Source organism: Perna viridis, chromosome 2 (genome assembly GCF_037379345.1).
Source record: "Perna viridis isolate PV_CMFRI_1.1 ecotype Kerala chromosome 2, ASM3737934v1, whole genome shotgun sequence".
Taxonomy (NCBI): domain Eukaryota; kingdom Metazoa; phylum Mollusca; class Bivalvia; order Mytilida; family Mytilidae; genus Perna; species Perna viridis.
Window position 1 is genome coordinate 26,256,956 of NC_142446.1, and position 19,027 is coordinate 26,275,982.

General features: G+C 32.9%; 1 protein-coding gene across 1 annotated transcript; it reads right to left on the minus strand.

The window, feature by feature from the left end:
* Positions 1–2,765: 2,765 nt before the first annotated feature.
* Positions 2,766–18,438, minus strand: LOC148624252 (mediator of RNA polymerase II transcription subunit 17-like). The gene is made up of 14 exons (XM_088566862.1): positions 18,247–18,438; positions 16,148–16,324; positions 14,627–14,762; positions 12,793–12,967; positions 12,035–12,199; positions 11,510–11,640; positions 11,070–11,141; positions 9,680–9,745; positions 8,386–8,585; positions 7,649–7,705; positions 6,177–6,308; positions 4,913–5,033; positions 4,434–4,582; positions 2,766–3,007 (listed from the first exon to the last, which is right to left on the minus strand). The coding sequence occupies exons 1-14, from the start codon at positions 18,351–18,353 to the stop codon at positions 2,803–2,805; spliced, it is 1,893 nt and encodes a 630-aa protein (XP_088422988.1). The 5' UTR covers positions 18,354–18,438; the 3' UTR covers positions 2,766–2,802.
* Between the last annotated feature and the right edge of the window lie 589 nt (positions 18,439–19,027).

Genomic DNA, 19,027 nt, shown 5'->3' on the forward strand with positions numbered 1-19,027 from the left:
CCGTCCACGTAACACTTTCAGGAAAAATTGGGGAGTTCGAATCACTCATAGCAACATCGAGTATTGGAGCATTATTCTTAGCAGGTAATACATTTTCTGTATCGCAAGTGTCATTCATGTTATCTTGGTCTATTTACAGTTTACTGTTGATACTTTTGTCCATTCTGGGATGTACTTTTTCAATATCAGATCTGACTATAACACAAATCGACTCTATTGTTACAGAGAAAGCTTGTAGTCATTTTGAATTTTTTATAGTATTCATACTAGTTATCAAAATACCACTCTTCCACTTAAATGGCGATTTGGTGGTCAGAAGTAGCAGCAGTAAGACATCTACATGTATGTAACAAACAATAAATACAGATATCTGCATGGTGAATTATCAGTTTCATTTTCAAAGTGTTTATTTACAAGATGTTAATGAGAAGGGACCCTATGTCTACCTTTACGTTCTGTACTAGGAGATGGGCTTGAGTCATGCCGCCGAAGTCTTTTGTATGGTCTATCTTATTTCTAAGGCGATGTCGAAAGTAGCGCATCACGGTATCCATTTCTATTTTCACTAATTGCTGAAATCATTGGGTTTTCTGAGTGGATTGATCCATTTACGAAAAATCTATCCTTTACCAAGTATGCCTTGTAACCTTTCTTTTTAGCGCCTTTTAGAGCAGGGTAAAGTTTTTTTTCTTTTCTCCTCCACTACCTTTGGGCATTGTTCGTGAATTCCAAAAGGAGTATTCTTTAACCATGTAGCATTCTCTAGTACCAAAATCGCAAGTCCTTGTGGTACAGAAAACGAGCCACTACTGGCCTTCCGCTTACCGAATCTATGGACTCAATGTGGTATTCTATACCTAACAGCTCGTGTATGAACTGACAGAGCTTTAACTCATTGTCTTCAAACTTTTGCGCAGCGAGATTCGTGAAAATGAGGTTATTTTTCATCGACCGGCACAGTAAGTCGGTTACTGAGTGTTGTATTTTGAGAACTTCTGCATTTAGCAATTTCTTTGACGCGACCGTTTTTTCCAAGCTCCTCTACACGACGACGGAGGGATGCTATTTCTGCATCCGATACATGTATTTTTTTCAGGAGCAAAAATATCGAAGTTTTTCTAGTCTTGAATGGTGATGAATCATATTTCTGGTGTTGGTTTTAACTTGAGTTTTAACCTGATCAAATAAGTCACTCCCTGTAAGTTGTTATCTAGTTCAGGAACTTTACTTTCCATGTTCGCTACTTGTATTCAATTTCAGATACTCTTGATGACACAGAAGTTATTGACTTTCTAAGTTTACCTATTTGCTCATTCATCTTTTGTTCCATTCTTTCCACTCGTTTATCAGTGTAACTATTTTTAAGTCGCTATTATTGTTTGCGACTTCTTGCACTCGTAATTTCAGTACTTAATATTCGCATATAATAAGAGTACCCATTTCCCCATATTTCTTAATTACTGAATCCATATTTTGCCGGGAAAGGCCCAATTGATTTGTATTATAGCCCTGTAAATATAGGTCTCTGTTGGTATCAAAATATGAAATAAAAATGCTGTGAAAATTAAACTCCATTCAGTGGTGTAGGAAGAGCAACAGTTGGGCCCTCCTCTGTGTAATGGAAGAAAGGAAGTAGGTACGGACACCCCTATCACTATATACCCTGAAAAGGATGAGAAATGCCAGTCACTGCAAAAACATGTCATCCGGGACTCGCTTCGTGTCGCCGCCATCAGAAAAGGAAATCTGAAATTGTGCCTTATTTTAAGATTTTCATTGTTAGACATGTCGATTTACTTCTACTTTAGGAAACCGACGTAGTCATCGTTCTAACCAACGTTTTCAAATTTAAAAAGATTCCCTTGCACGTCAGGACAGGTCATTTACGTTGTGGCTGTAAAAAGATATACATGGTCGGGACTTATCACCAATTCGGTGGTTGCTTTGTATAACACAAAGAAAGCATTAATATTAATGCAAAAGATTGCCCAAGCAGTGAACACTTTTGTCAGGATAACCACAGTGTACAAGACAAGTAACAGTCTTGCTGGAAACAGGATAAACAGTTTTCTTAAAACTGCCCACCAGTTTGGGATGAATTTCAAAATACAGTCCATATAACAATTTTGACACATTCTAAATTTGATCTTCTGTCAACTATTTTCTTTTAATTTTGAACCTAGCACATTTTCCACACGAAGTTCAGAACCAAAATTTTTTAGGCTCTAAAAAGCAGATGACTTTTCTTGTTTAGTGTAGACAGTTTGGGTTCTCATTCTCCTCTCTTCTCATCTGGTGTCATTTGCCCCTGACTAAGGCCATAAGGCAAAATAAAATTGGGCCTCCCATTCTTCAATAGTATGTTTTACCTGCGATTTTTGTATTTACTTTTTTTATTTATTTGCATGGTTGACTAAGCCACTTCACAACTTACTTTTTTGACTTTTTTATTATTCCTTTTTTTACATCATTTTGCTACTTAGAAGGTATTTCACATTGCTACACAGAAGGTATTTCACTTTGCTACACAGAATGTATTTCACTTTGCAACACAGATGGTATTTCACATTTCCAAACACTCTTTGTTAAACCAAGGATTCTTTTCTTAGCTTAGCAAGTTTCAAACTTTTTTGTAAAATTTTATAAAAAGGGTTAAAAGGTCATGTTCTGCAAGGTTTAGAAGTATATGGACATATCAAAGAGATTGCAATAGTTAACATGGGTCTCAAGTCCAGGTGAACCAAACACCAAAATGAGGCTGAGAATTTTATGAGACATTTATTCATACAATGCAAATAATGTTTATCTTGTCAATACTGCTAAAAGACTTTCCAGTTTAGCTGGAAAATTTCTTCCTTCAATTTTACTCATGTCCACTTCCTGAAACTCAGATCCCACATAATTCCATTTTTCACTAAGAGATAGAGTCTTATATTTATTTTCTTTGGGACAAGATTGTAAATACACTTTTGTTCCTGAGGAGGGTCCACTCTTCACTGCCACAACTCTGAAAAAGGAGAACAATATATTAGAGAATTGCCATGCATCTGATAATTATTTTTCTGGTCTGGCTGATGTCTAACATTTAGAAGTTATTCCTATTATTCCTTTGGCAATTAACCAGCAGCGGATTCAGGTGGGGGTGTGACGGGCATCTGTCCCACTCTAAAATTTACAAAGCATGGGCTGTCAGGGATAGACTTAGGCATTTTTTTGTTGAAACTTTAATTTCTTGCTAATTTTACCACAAAAGATATCTACATTGAACCCACTATAGAAGAATATTTCTGCTCTGTGAAAATTTAACAGTGCACCCCCCTAATCTAAAATCCTGAATCCACCCCTGTTAACATCTACTTTCCTGAGTCAAATCATTTTTTTAAATCCTAGACGTGTAGTACATGTTCTTACAAATTGGAAATAATTACTCAACTTAAATGCAGCCTCTCTTGACATTAAGTCAAAATGCAAAAAAATGTAGACATTCCAACCAAACAGATAGTGCACTGGACAACTATAAATATAGTCCAGGCCATGTACACATATTAAATAATACTCATATGATTCAACTAAATGTATGAGTATATAAATCCAAGCAATCAACAAGATGTGGAAATCAATTTAAATTATCATTTAAAACAAGTTTAACATGATACTTACCGTTTTCCATTATTTAATTATAAATAATAAAAAGCTTTGCCAGGATGTAGCATGATACAACCAGACATTAAACCCTGAGCAGTTGGGGTAAGTATGGACACATCATTCGAGCTTGATACAGCTCTGAATTTCGATTGTGATAAAATATTTTATCATAAATTCTTTATTCATAAATAGTTCAAGTCACAATCCCCAAAAGCTATCCCAGCATTCCTTTGGGGAACCTTAGTGTGGCACCTTATGAAAAAATTCAAAATAAATCCATTCACTTACAATGACGTTGTTGTCTTGACATAATGAAAATGCTTGTTTCTGGACAATTTGCCCCTAATTCCTAGACAGTTCAATTCACAACCCCCTAAAATCAATCTAAGGCTTCCTTTTGTGGCACTACACCTTGTGGAACAATTTCTTAAAGATCTATATACCGGTACATATTCTTGAGTTATTGTCTGGACACAATAAGTCTATGGACATCAATGATACTGTTATACAACCTCAATTATTTTACAGCGATATTAGAACATCTTATTTTCTGTTGTGCAACTCAACTTTCATTATGTGTCATTACTTCAAGTAAATTTCAATATACTGGAAATAATTTGGAGTCAGTTTATAGATTTTGTTAAAATTTATAACAGTATATATTATCCTGATACTTGTAAGGTCAAACATGTTGATCCTGATTATATACAAGCAGATATCTGGAACAAAAGACAAATATCTAAAATCCTCAATTCTTCAAATATCTTCACTATTCCAGTAAAACTTACTTGTTATGGTTAGGTGATGCCATGACTAGAGCCGAGGCAGTAGCTGAGGTTTCTAGATCAGATGTACCAAGAGCTGTTGTTGTATTTAACATGTGCCACCCCATTAGCCGTGACAAGTTTTGGGAAACACTGATCTGATGCTGTGAAACCTATAACATATATAAGAAAAAAATCAGGCCACTTCAATTCTTTAAAAAATGATTCTGTTATGAAAAACAGCTTAAATTCAAATAACTTAAGGCATTAAAACAAACACAATCAAAACAGTAAAGGTCATAACCCCAAAAAATCATCCAAACCTTTCTTTTGTGTTCAATGTTCACACAAATCCATTTCTTAAAAGTTATTGTCTTGGGACAAAGATATTATATACTGCCCTAACATCATACAGCAACAAAATTTGTGTGGTAATATGAAATTGATTCAATATCTTTAATCATGATTATCATGATTATGATGATGTACCAGAAGACTATTACCTGCCACATAATGAAATCCTCTAGCTCTTTTTCTTCGTAAGACAACATCAGTATCCTACCCTCTCTTGTAATAACCTTGATTTTGTCAACATAAATATGAACCATAAAACTGTGCCATAATCTGAAATGTAACATAAGTAGTTGATGTTCTAAATAATAGGCTAGACAGACTGATATATCTTGACAAGGAGTGTTTTATCAATAGTATCAGGACAGGGAGATATATTCTACAAATTTTAAATATAAAACAGAATAGTTCATAACACTTTATATAAACAAATCAGTTTTTAAAGTAATTGCATCCAAAAAGGTAATTGGTAACACACAGAAAATTTAAAACTAAAAAGAAAATGTATAGATATATGTTTTATGTGATCATATCCCTTGGAAGTAATTACCTGAAATCATATCCCTAGGATGTAATTATCCAAAATCATATCCCTGGGCTGTGCAGTGAAACCTGTCTAAACTGAACCCTTTTGGGACAAGAGGAATTGTTTGGTTTTAGAAGGTATATGGTTTTTACAGGTTTCTACTGAAATCAACATAAAAGGACTTCAGTAGGAATCCATTTTAGACAGGTTTCAAGTTCAGGGTTTCTGTTAAGACAGGTTTTACTGTACTTACAATCCTTGTGATATAATCACTTAAGGTGTAATTACCCGAGATCATATCCCTAGGATGCAATTACCATAGATCATATCCCTGGAATGTAATTACCAAAAATCATATCCCTAGGATGTAATTACTCGAGATCATATCCATGGGATGTAATTACCAAAGTTCATATCCCTGGGATGCAATTACAGGTCATATCCTTCTGATATAATCACCTGGGATCATATTCCTGGGATGTAATAATAGGCCATATCATTATGATATAATCATCTGAGATCTATCACAAGGATGTAATTACTTCTGATCATAACTCTGAGATGTTATTACCTGAGATCATAACCCTGAGATATAATTATCTGATATAATAACCCTGAGATATAATTATCTGATATAATAACCCTGAGATGTAATTATCCAAGATCATAACCCTGAGATATAATCAGCTGAGGTCATAATCCTGAGATATAATTACCTGAGATCATAACCCTGAGATGCAATTATCCAAGATCATAACCCTGAGATATAATCACCTGAGATCATAACCTTGAGATGTAATTACCTGAGACCATAACCTTGAGATGTTATTACCTGAGATCATAACCTTCAGATGTTATTACCTGAGATCATAACCTTGTGATGTTATTACCTGAGATCATAACCTTGTGATGTTATTAATACTCTACAGCTAGACTCTAGGCTTGAGTTAACACAGTTCCAGTGGTTTGCTAATTGTGGGTCATTTAAATCCACAGCATATCTATCTAATACTGCCATTGTTCTGAAAAAGTGACTGAAATCTTTCACAAGATTTTTCTTTGAAGTTTCAGCAAAATTAATGACTTAACTAGATGCAGAAAGCAACAATAAAAAAACTGCGAGTGACAAAACTTTGTAGTCACAAAACAATTTAAACAAGAAGCTCCCAGGAGCCTGAATCGCTCACCTTCTTGAATTTTGCCTTTCAAAGGCAATAAATTAAACAAGAAGTTGTCCAACAGTTTTGACTAAAGAACTCTTTGGTAGGACTATCACAAGATCTTTTCAACAATTGAAAGTTTCTCTTAATCTATCATAGTTTTCAAGATACTGACTGAAAACTATTAAAAAAAGTCATTTTTCCCCTTTCAAGGGCAATAACTCCTACAAGGAGTCTGAAGACTTTTGTAGTCCTAATAATATGGATCATTTCAGCTATTGAAAAAATTTGGATAAACCTAACGGTTTAGGAGATATATGTGAAAAACTACTGTCTGACCCTTATGTTCTATTTTTAGTAATGGTGGCCATGTTTTTTGACGAATCAAAAATCCCCACATCAGTTCTATGCAGTCAACCCCAAGAAACATTCATACCACATTTGATTTCAATTGGTCAAGTGGTGTCAGAGGAGAAGATTTTGGAAAGAAATAACATTAAAAATAGCAAAAATCGTTGAAAAAGGGCAGTAACTCCAACATGGCTTAACCGATTAAAATCAAAATATGATCAGAGATAGATCTCAACATGCTGAACACTTTTACCCATGTCAGAATTCAGCTAAACCTAACAGTTTAGGGGATATATGTGAAAAACTACTGTCTGACCCCTATGTTTTATTTTTATAAATGGCAGCAATGGTTTTCGACAAATCCAATTTCCGCATACCAGTTCTATGCAGGATACCCCCAGAAACATTCATACCAAGTTTGGTTTCAATTGGTCAAGCAGTGTCAGAGGAGAAGATTTTGGAAAGAAATAACATTAAAAATAGCAAAAATCGTTGAAAAAGGGCAATAACTCCAACATGGCTTAACAGATTAAAACCAAAATTTGACCACAGATAGATCTCATCATGCTGAACACTATTCAGAATTCAGCCAAACCTAATGGTTTAGGAGATATATGCGAAAAACTACTGTCTGAGCCCTATGTTTTATTAATTATATCTAAATATTTGCATATTATGTTAAGAAGAGAAAGATTTCAAAAAATGAATCTTATAAATATTTGTGGTCTTAATTTTTTATTACTTAGGGCTATGGGCTGCTTCATTGCTACACTCCTTTCACTACAAAAAAACATACCAGTACCTGGTATTTAATTCACAACAGATATAGGTTTATATAAAAATTAACTTACTTCTGGCGTAATACATGATGTTTTGTCTGTTTGATCACTTGTTCAAGCAATGATTCACTGAAAAAAAAAAATTAAATTGTTTAGATTTTGTATTAAAAATACTGAAACTTTTTCATTTCTTACTAAATGAATCATATCAATTTTCTTCATCCACTATAATGTTAAATGTATCCAGTGATATAGTTTTCCTTAAATTACTTCCAAAATAAGGCTGTTGATTGTTTATGACTTGTCTTTCTTCTTATTCTTCGTAAAATTAATAATTCTAACTTCAACTTTTGTTTGTTACATTTATTTTATCATTCAAAACTTTCAAACTTTAAATAAAACAAATACACTGAAAAGAGAATGGTGAAACATTGAAAAAGGCCAACAATACCACAGGTACATGTTAAAAAGATATTTGTAGGATTAACAAAATTTCCTATTATTGCAAAATACTTTTCCATTGTAAAAAATCTGAAAGCAGAAAACGCAAATCCAATTTTCATATATTATAAATTCTGAAAACGTAAAAGAACTGTACGTGAAAATGCAATAAAAGTTGAAATGTTCAGTTTCAGGAGATATAAATCCAACACAAGGAACACATAAATTTTTAAGCCTTCATATTCAACCTTATACTACTGTCAAAAACAATAAGTACCATAAGCATGGATTGTAAGTAAGAAAAGGAATACAGCTACACCAAAAGATGTTATTGAATTCAAAATTTACAAAAAATGTTAAAGACTTACTGATCTGCCATTTCTAGCAGCTCTCTGCGACTCATGGCACTAGGCCCAGCCAATCTACGTTTCTTACTAACACCAATCATAGCAGTTACAGGATGTGGTGGTGGATAGTGAATATTTTTATGATGCATTTCTCTCAGAAGTTGATGGAGTGAGTGTTCTAATACATGATTATGATCTAACTTAGGAGGTGATGGAGATGACTGAAAAAGAGAATGAACATAATACACCATTAAAGGGAAAGACTACCTTTGCATTAAGTTAGGCTCTTATGATAAATCATACCCATGTAAACGAAAATAAATAACCTTTAATGCAAAATGCACTTTTGTAACATGCACAAGGCAATGCAAAATTTGAAATCTTAGAAATACATATGGATAGCCATCTTGTAAAACTCTTCTATCTGAAGGAAAATCATAAGCCGACTTAATTGATTTTTACTGATAGCTAAAGATTAACTTATGACTTCACTAAGTGGATTTGGTACTGATATAAGTACTGCACATATAATGTGTAAACAAAGAATATTATGTTGATATTTCTACGATCCTATTTTTCTGATCACCAAAACATGCTGTCTTGTCAAGCTTATGACTGCACAAATGATAAAAGGAGATATATTCAAAACAAATAGTTTTTTAGACTGGAAACACAAACACTCATCAGATTTTCCTCATACTAGCTTTCTAGCTGCAAATCCAGCAGTTTGGCAGTGTACAGGGATGATTTTACAAGGTCAACAAAGAGGAAATTGGCATAACTGGAAGTAAATATACAATAAAAAGAAAAAATGGTAACGGTAAAATCTGGATTGAAATAGCGGAAATCCGCTAAAAAATGGAAGAAAATCATCCCTGAGTGTTGTCTAACATTTGCTTACACATTGTGCTTTAATCTATTCTTCTGTATCTTTTGAGTTAAAATTGAAGGGGAAAAGTCCCAACTTTGTGCTTTCTGCGGATATTATCTAGTACCTGTTTACTTTCACTTTACAAACCTGAGAGGTCACAGCTCAAACAATCACGGTTGCGACCACAGGCACAGGAAATTCAAATTCCCTTATCATAAATAGAGATTAGTTCAGAAAGGGAAATTATCATTTTTAAATTTAATTTTCATGAATATTTAACAGATTAGTTTCAATATTTATGACTTGCACAATAACATGGTCTTTTCCTTTAAGTAAACACTAGACATTTATGCAGAATTAAAGAGTGTTTCAAATGCTTAACTACAATCAGTACATAATAAAACATCAGTTCATAAATTGTTACTGACAAACATTAATACATACTCTTTTCTCTTTATCTTTTCCAGTAGAATGACACAATATGATGGAGAGCTGAATGCCTGGAAAAACCTGAAAACAAATAACTAAAGATGACAATGAAACAAAATTGCTCAAAACTTGACAACAAAAGATGAGAATGTGCTAAGCAAAGTTGGCAAAACAATGGTCACATAGAATACCTTCGAGAAACTTCTTATAAAACTGGCCAAATCCTTATTATCACAATTCATTTATGTCAATATTTACCACAATAACTGTTTGTGTTTCGTACCTTGTTGATAATTGTACTCATATTCCACAGAAAATTCTTTTACACATGTAGTTAAGTTTTAATATTTCATAAAATTATAAGAATCTGACTTATTGTATCAAAAGTCTACTTTAAAGGAAGTAGTTAGACAGAAAAGGTTGTTAATATTTTCTTTGCCCTAAACATAGTATATTTATCAACACATATTATTCCAAATGTGACGAGAAATCACAGAGATGAAATCCATCTCTGTGGGCCCTGCCATCGCAATTAAACCATATATACAAATTTGATTTAGCTGATCAACCCACATACCAAATATCAAAAGCCCACATCGAAAGACAAAAAAGCCTGGACAAGAGTTTGTCAAACGAAAAAAACAAAAATTTGACCTTAAGTAAAAGTTCAAGGTCATAGGCCACTATCCATGGTACACAACACATCATTTTTACATGATCTACCCACATGCCAAATATCAAAAGCCCACATCGAAAGACAATATAGTAACAGCCTGGACAAAATGTTGCAACTGAAAAACAGAAATTTGACCTTAAGGTCAAAGTTCAAGGTCATAGGCCAATATCCATGGTATGGGTCTTCAGGTGATCTATCCACATGCAAAATATCAAAAGCCTATATGGAAAGAAAAAAGTTACAGCCAAGACATGAGGTTATCAGTGAAAAACCAGAATTTGACCTTGAGGTCAAAGTTGAAGGTCATAGGCTATCATCCATGAAACACAATACATTGTCTTTAGGCGATCTACCCACATGCACACATCAAACACCTACATGGAAAGAGGAAAAAGTTACAGCACATACCTTGTAACAGGTGGACAGACGCATGGATAGACGGAGTGATCTCTATCTCCACTTTTAGTGGTGGGGCCCTAATTAATTAGCCTTAAAACTGATATTTTTTGTTTACACACTGTGAATTACAAGGCAGTTAAGAGCATAGTAACAACCTATGTTAGTGACGATCTGATTCCCAACCATAATGTGACGTGGCTTACATACACAACCTACGTTAGTGATGATCTGATTCCAAACCATAATGTGATGTGGCTTACATAAACAACCTACATTAGTGATGATTTGATTCCCAACCATAATGTGACGTGGCTTACATAAGCTACCTACGTTAGTGATGATCTGATTCCCAACAACCAAGTGTGGTACTGATGTATTTGTCTGAACAGCTTCTCTTGCTAACTGTAATCAAGTGATAAATAAGCAAACAATGCCAATAAAGAAATACAAGTGGTCCTAACATCTTTACCCTATTAATAAAGAAATACAAGTGGTCCTAACATCTTAACCCTATTAATAAAGAAATACAAGTGGTCCTAACATCTTAATGGTAGATTATTAAATAAGAATCAAATACATATAAGTCAAATAGTTTGGAAGTTCATATATTGCAGTGTTTTAATGATTTCAATAGGTTATCCTTCCAGAATAATGCAAAATGCTATGGAAACTGTTTAATAAATTCTTCAACTAGTATATACTAATAAAGTTTACCTGTGAACAAAAATCATTACAAAATCTTACAACTAGAATATACCAACATAGTTTACCTGTGAAAATATCTCTTTACAAAATAAGACATTTTGAGCAGCTTGAAGTTTTTGTTGCCAATGTGGCCCAGTATGAACTGGTCCCAAGTCTGATGGCATTCTTAATATTGCACTGGTCAGATCCGTTTTATCTGTCATTAAAAAAAGAAAACTGTATGTTTTTTTTTCTAATCTGGTAAATGGATTTTTAATGATATGCAAGTATTAACTTTTGCATGATCTAAATGTCTCTTTTGACTTAGGAATATTTTTCTTCACATTCTACCTTAGCACTGTAATCTTTGATCATGTCATTAAATAGAGGAGATTCATACATATAATGTTATATGATAAGTATTGCATCAAATCATTATACAGCCACAAATTATTTGCAGTCATATGAAAAACAAGATAGCTATTTATAGCAATATGTCCTTTGTCAATATGTCAAAATGTTGAGTAAATAATTAAAAGATTAATTAACAGTTGAGAAGATTTGAGCAACAACATGTTTTACAGGTAAAATCTAGGTTCATAGTGGTTTACCTGGTACAGATTTCACTTCAACCTGTATATAAGCCACACCCCTCAGATCATTTGGAATTATAACCTCTAATCCACCCCTCACTGATGTGCTCTCAGGATCTGATGCTGTAGTCCCTGTTGTCTTTACAACTTCGAATGTTCCTCCTTGCCAAAAACGAGATCCAGCTGAAAACATAGGGTTATTAAAAGACTGAAGGTATAAATGTTTTAGTTGGATTTCTTCTATTACAAGCATCAAGAAACTTTTCCTGCCTATCCCACATTTGCATATTATGTCTATCCTTATTCAAAAATTCACCAAAATCCAGAGTAAGAGAATGATTTAACAAAACAATGCATTTACACGATATATATAACACTGAAGGTTCAAATTTATAATAGTGATGACTGCTATGACAAACCCCAGCACTTTGCACTTAAGGTATGGACAAAAAGTTCATTTTGAAATGCATATAAATGTTATCAGTAGTCTATAATAAATAAATGTACAATTCATCAAAAGTGTGGCAAAATTACTGACTCAAAAGTCATATCAAAGCAAGCTTACAATCGAAATTGCACTTAGATACCTTCCTGACTACCTTCTACAATCAAGAAGATATTGACAAAACAAATACACAACTTCCTCAAAACTCTTCAGATTTTCCAGTATAGAGTATGAGAAATTATTTCAGAAATAAGGATGGGATCAGTATTTAAACTATACATGGGAATCAATCTACAAAGAATAAAATAATTTTGATTCAAAAAACTATTACCTGTCTTATAACTTAGATCTCCTAAAATTGTATTTCCAACTTTCTTTAGTCTCCATAACTGTCTTAGTTTAAGAAGTTCAATGTGGAAATCATTTGGTTTTGTGGTTCCTTCCTGCTGAGATTTTCCCAATCTTTCAGCACTATTGATCAAGATACTTGATGCTGTGGACAGAGCCTAAAAATGAAACAGTAATCAAGGTATGATCAGAAATGCATTCCATAAGTAATGTTATTGATACTTACTAGTATGATAATCACACCACATCTTCCTGTCTCAAGTCAGTCATTCCTAGTTTTTTTGTTACATATATATAATTTAATTTCAGAAGTAAAATGCATGTTATATTATGATTAATGCAGCTTTGTAAGTCTAGAAAAGTGCCCCCCCCCCAAAAAAAAAAAATAAAAAAAAAAAATAAAAAAAATAAAAATAAAGACTCCAAGTTGTGGTGGTGCATTCCCTTCATAGAATGTATAATTATCACATTATAATTTTATGTTGATTTGCTCCTTAAAGGCTCTTTAAAACATAAAAATAAAATTAGGTAAATAAAAGTTTGATTTATAGGATAAAAACAATCAAAGTGCTAAAAGCACTGGAGGTTTTTTTTATTTATATGAGAATAGTAGCATACACAATCAGTTTCAAAGATTATATGACGTAAAATACAACTGTAGTCATAAATTTGTATTTCCCACATAATTAATAACTGTTTTTCATAAATGTTTTAACTGAATGTTTATTTCAGAGATATGCAAACCTATTAACCTTTGGAACAATCCATGTGGGAGATTCTTCCAATTTACTGTATCATGTGGGAGATTCTCAAAAACTGACTGTCTCATGTGGGAGAATCTCCCAATTGACTGACAATTTTTTTATGTAAAAATTAATTATTTCATATTTTTCAAAGAAAAGATAGTAATTATGACCAAAAACTAACCACAAATCTTCCATTTCTATGTGGGAAATTTTAAATTTTTCATTGATTTTGTGAAAGACTTCCCCTAATGTGGGAGGGTTACAAGCATGAATATGTTTTGAAGATCAATAGATAAACAGTTTCCTACTTCATACAAATTTTGCTTCTTTACACATATTTCTCAATGTCCAAAAATTAATTTAAAAGTAAAAAACTCAGTTGAAGAAAATTATTTCCTAGATGATCATAAGATTAAAAAAAATAGAGACTTTCAATCCATTCACAATTAACCAAGTTATTGTCCAGACATCATGAAAATGCTTGTGTTTGGCCCCTAATTCCTAATCAGTTAGAGTCCCAAACTTTTAAATTGATCCAAGCATTCCTTTTGTTGTATGACAAAACTTGTGGTCCAATTTCACAGAAATCCATCCACAATTAAATTATTATCCTGACATCATTAAAATGCTTGTTTTTGACCCCTTTTTCGCCCTTAATTTCTAAGTTGTTCAAGTCATAACTCCCAAAATCAATGCCAGGCTTTCTTTGGCAGTATGACACCTTGTGTTATAATTTCAAAGAGATCCATTCAAATTTACTCCAGAAGTCCATAAATCATGAAAATGCCTAGCCTTATTTCTGGCCTCTTTGTGCCCTGTATTCCTAAACTGTCACAACCTCCAACCAAAACCAATTGTTCCTTTTGTGGTATGACACCTTGTAGTTTAATTTCTTTAAGATCTATACACTTATACTTAAGTCACTGTCCTGAGATGAAGTGTCTACAGATAATGAATAATACAGCAAAGACAACAACACTGATAACAACAACAGCATGATACCATTACATGACCCCAAAATTTCTTGCGGTCTTATAAAAACATGTCAGAATTGTTATAATAATTTCTTACCCTTTTCTTTGAAGCCAACTGCATTGCTGATTTTGGTTCTGGGGAAGGTTGAGAGACCTGATCTAACACCATGTAGCTCTTCCTTTTGGCAATATTCAAGACATCAAGAAGAACGCTCATTTCAGTCAATGATGCTCTAGAAGTGGAAACATAAATCAGCATTAAGAGTGAATTTTCTACATTTTATGCTATGGAATTATAATAAAACCATATGCCAATTACAATTGTGTAAACAAAAGACAGACATTTTTTTATCAGTTTTGGTACTGCAAAATGTTTTGGACACTACCTGATGGATTAAACATTGTTTTGGGATTTTTTTAATGTTTTTTTTTGTTTTTTTTTTTACAAATGGTAAATGAGTTTATCAATAAGGAATATGATGTAACAGGGCTACCAAGTCATTTAGCCATGTGCATATGGCCTGAGTTGAGTTACCTTTAACCATTCAACTTTGATTGGATATTTACAACTCCCCAATTTTTTTTTTTTTTTTTTGTTGGTGTGACTAATCCAGTGGAACAATTAGAATCTTGACTGAACCAATAAAAAAACTAGACACTAGACAAAGGGATGCCCCTGCACTTTTAATGTAGCTACCACATAATCTTTCGTTGACAAAATTCATTTATGAGAAGATTGTTGTGTCTAAGAGAAACATTTGATGCTCCCACATTTATTTTCTGACTTATAAAAAGGTCAATTTATACTTAAAAGCTTTGATACTTTAGATTGGCGACAATTTTATGATCAGAGAAAGACGTAGAAAATGTACTGATTTGATAGCATAGGTCTACAGGAACAAACACTAATTATTCTGCAAAGTATCACTTTCCTAACCTAAATACTGTAGGAGTTGTTATCCGGAATAGATATATGTACCCTATTCACTCAAAATGGTGACAAAATGACGAAGTCTAACCATCCATAAAAATGTCAAATATTGATAGAAATGAAAACTCTGACAATATGCACATCTTCAATCCATATCTAATAATTCTGCAAAGTATCAACTTTGTACCCTAAATATTGTAGGAGGAGTTAAGTGGAATAACTATATACCCTGAATGGGACAGACGGACAGGGGTAAAACAATATACCCCAACTGAACATTACGGGGGCATAATAACAAAAGTCAGGGCAATCAAATTCACAGAATTATGATCATTGCACAAATGTATTTTGTAACCATTAAATCAGTTTCTGATCAGGTGTTACTGATAAGCCTCTTAATTATAAAAACAGATATGAAATTGCTTTTTTTATTTACCTGCCCAGTGATGCTCAGTTTGAAGGTGACATCAGGCTACATCCTTGTTCTTGGAGGGCAACTACATATTCAGCTTGATGATTTAAGAGGGAGAAATCTATAATTTTCAGGCAACAAACTTTGCCTGGTTTGGTGAGATTTGTAGCACTGGCATGTTATAGCAGGAATGACAAAGTGGTAATTACTATAAATTACTTAATGGCCCGACAATATGGTATACTTTAAATATACATGTATATGAAATAAATTACTTGAGTTTATTCCTAACTGAGTCCCATGGCCACAATGAAGGCTGAAATGTCGTTGTTTTTTCTTCCTCAGTTGTTTTTTCTCCTTCAGAGGTTGGTTTTCCTTTTTCCTCACATTCATCTTTGTAAAAATCTATTTTATCTGCTAGCTTTGCAAGGTTCTCTGACATGGAAAGTTGACTGTAAAAATCACAAATAAAATACAAAATAAACTTACAGTAGTAAAATATTAGTCTTTGAAAGAAATGATTTGAAACTATTTTCATTGGAATAAAACATGTCTTATCATATTTTTTTATCATTACATTTGTTTACTTTGTCTTATTGTCAAAAAAATACATGGCCATAGATTCACAACTATTACTAAAAAGGAAAAAAAAAATTCTTTGTCTTGCCTTTTATATAAATTAAAGCTGCATTAACTGTCAAATTTGTTCAGTTTTGATTCTACTGATTTTTGCTGATTCAATGAAATAAGTTTGTAGTATTGCAATTGGAGCAATCAATGTCAATAATACCTACAGAATACTGTGAAAATAATGTTTTTTTTCAATCAGAGAAGATCAATAGATCTGATCTATTGCCGACAGGACATACATGTGGGTTAAAAATACTTTAACCTTGGTAAAAAAAAATAACAATAACGGCTACACAGGTAAGCACATGTTTTGTTTTCATTTCATTTCATCTATTTCTTGATTAGTTTTCAAATGAATAATGACCATATTTGAGCCACTTTATATCACAATATGTAAATTTCAAAAGGATCCTTGCGTTATATTTGAACTTTTTTTATTTTTTATTTGGCTTGAGTCCGTCAGTCTTCCTTGCCATTGAATAACCATTTTCTCTTTGCAATCAGATTTGTTATTTTAGAAGCGACCCTTACAGCACATGCGCATATTAAGGTCACCAGAAGTCACATGCATACGAACTTATCTAGGTCGATTTTTTGTCTTGCAAGACAATAAATATATAGACACCTATTTCTTGTATTTAATGCATTTTATGAGTGGATATCAAATGAAATTATATAGGAAAAGTACAAATTAGTAGAAATAATTCAAAGTTAAGGTATATTTCAACAGAAAAAAAAAATTACGAATTTGACAGCTAATGCAGCTTTAACATTCCCTCGTTTACAAGTATTCATTTATTTTCAAAATACAATGTAACTGTTCAAACTTTCTGATCCTATGATAGCCTGAACTGTCCACTTTTCTCAATACACTATTTTACATTTTTAATAGCATATTATAACCAATTAGCATACTGCTTCAATTGAAACTGTAAACAATTCATCTTTTTTAGTTATTACTTGTGAAAACAGAAAGTGGTGTCAAAGTTACCCTTTTCATCTGGTTTTAATTTCAAAGACCAAGTTGTCACTTCTAAGCCAAATGTTCAAAGTATTTTTTCTCCTAAATTTTTTTAAAAACTCAGTGTGTTCATTATGACAGAGAAATTAGGGGAACCAGGATTGAAACAGCAACCATCAGTACGCAATCAAAGGATGCTAAGGAGACAGGTAAAACACACAAACAAAAAAGAGCATGAAAGAACAAAAAGAATACATCCAAAGAAACAAAAGCAATTTAGCAAACCAGGCTCCACTAAGAACTGGGAGCATGGACCAGGTGCACCAGTAGAGTAAGCATCCCTGCTTTTCTAGAAATGCCCATTGGCACTGAGTTGCTCATAAAATGTCATGCTACATGTAAGAGGAAAGGAAAACTATTATACAGTGAACAAATCTTTTCTCATATTTGCATATGGAAACATCATAATAACTCAGGAGTTTCATGATGGTACTCATTTAGCAAGTACTGAAAATTTACACTCCCTAAATTTAAGTTTTTTGGGCCATTTCTGGACTTTACCTATATTACATACAGAATTCCACTAGCAAATTTTAGCAAGTGGAAATAAGTTTCTACTAGCAAAATTGAATTTCAACTTGCATTTAGCAAGTATTTTCCCTTAAATTCGATCACTGAGACAATCACAACAAAGATAATAATATGATAAGTAACTAAAAATAGTAAAATATTACATACAAAGTAACAAAAGTAAGTGGGAAAAGTACTTAAATAACTTCTTACGGTACATAAACCTCCTGAATATCTTGTCCTTCTCCATCTACACGAACTTCTTGAATCTGGCTCTCTAATGCTGCTTCAACAGCAACTGTTACTGGTGCAGATGCCATCCTCAGAAATTAAAATGTAAATCTGGTTCTCTGAGCGTCAGCACTAAGCGATACAAATATTTCTGTAAGTGAAAATCAGTCCCTACAATAAAACCCTACACAAACCCGGGCGTTAGAGGAAGCTTCCGGATTTTGTTACACCTATTGTTTTTAGTGTAGCAAAATAATGTATAAAAATTCAGGTGATTTAAAATCGGAACGGCTTAAAAGATTGAAAACTCAGTTTATTCAGCCAAAGAATGATCTCGTAGATTTATGGGAATTTTGCGCAATATCTTTTTTTTTTAGATTAAGACTAAGGACAGGGGCTTGCTTACACTATCAAATATGCGGCTTACTAAAAAAAATACCAGTTTTATATATTGTAAATTTCGATATGCTATACACGTGTTTCAAAGAGTAAACTCTCATCAGCTGCATTTAAATCAAATATGTAGGAAGATCATAATCAAAATATTAGTTGTATACAAGAAGTACTCATAACCAAAACTATCGAAAGAGGAAGCCAAATCCATCACCGAGAGGTTCTACCATATGCAATTCAAGGAATGAAGCATCGGTGTTATACGTATTTTAAAATTTGGAATACTGCAAGATTTCACAAATAGGATAGATATAATATATTATTCGTGGTCAGACAAGACAGACTACTGGATTGGTGAATACCCTCGGGG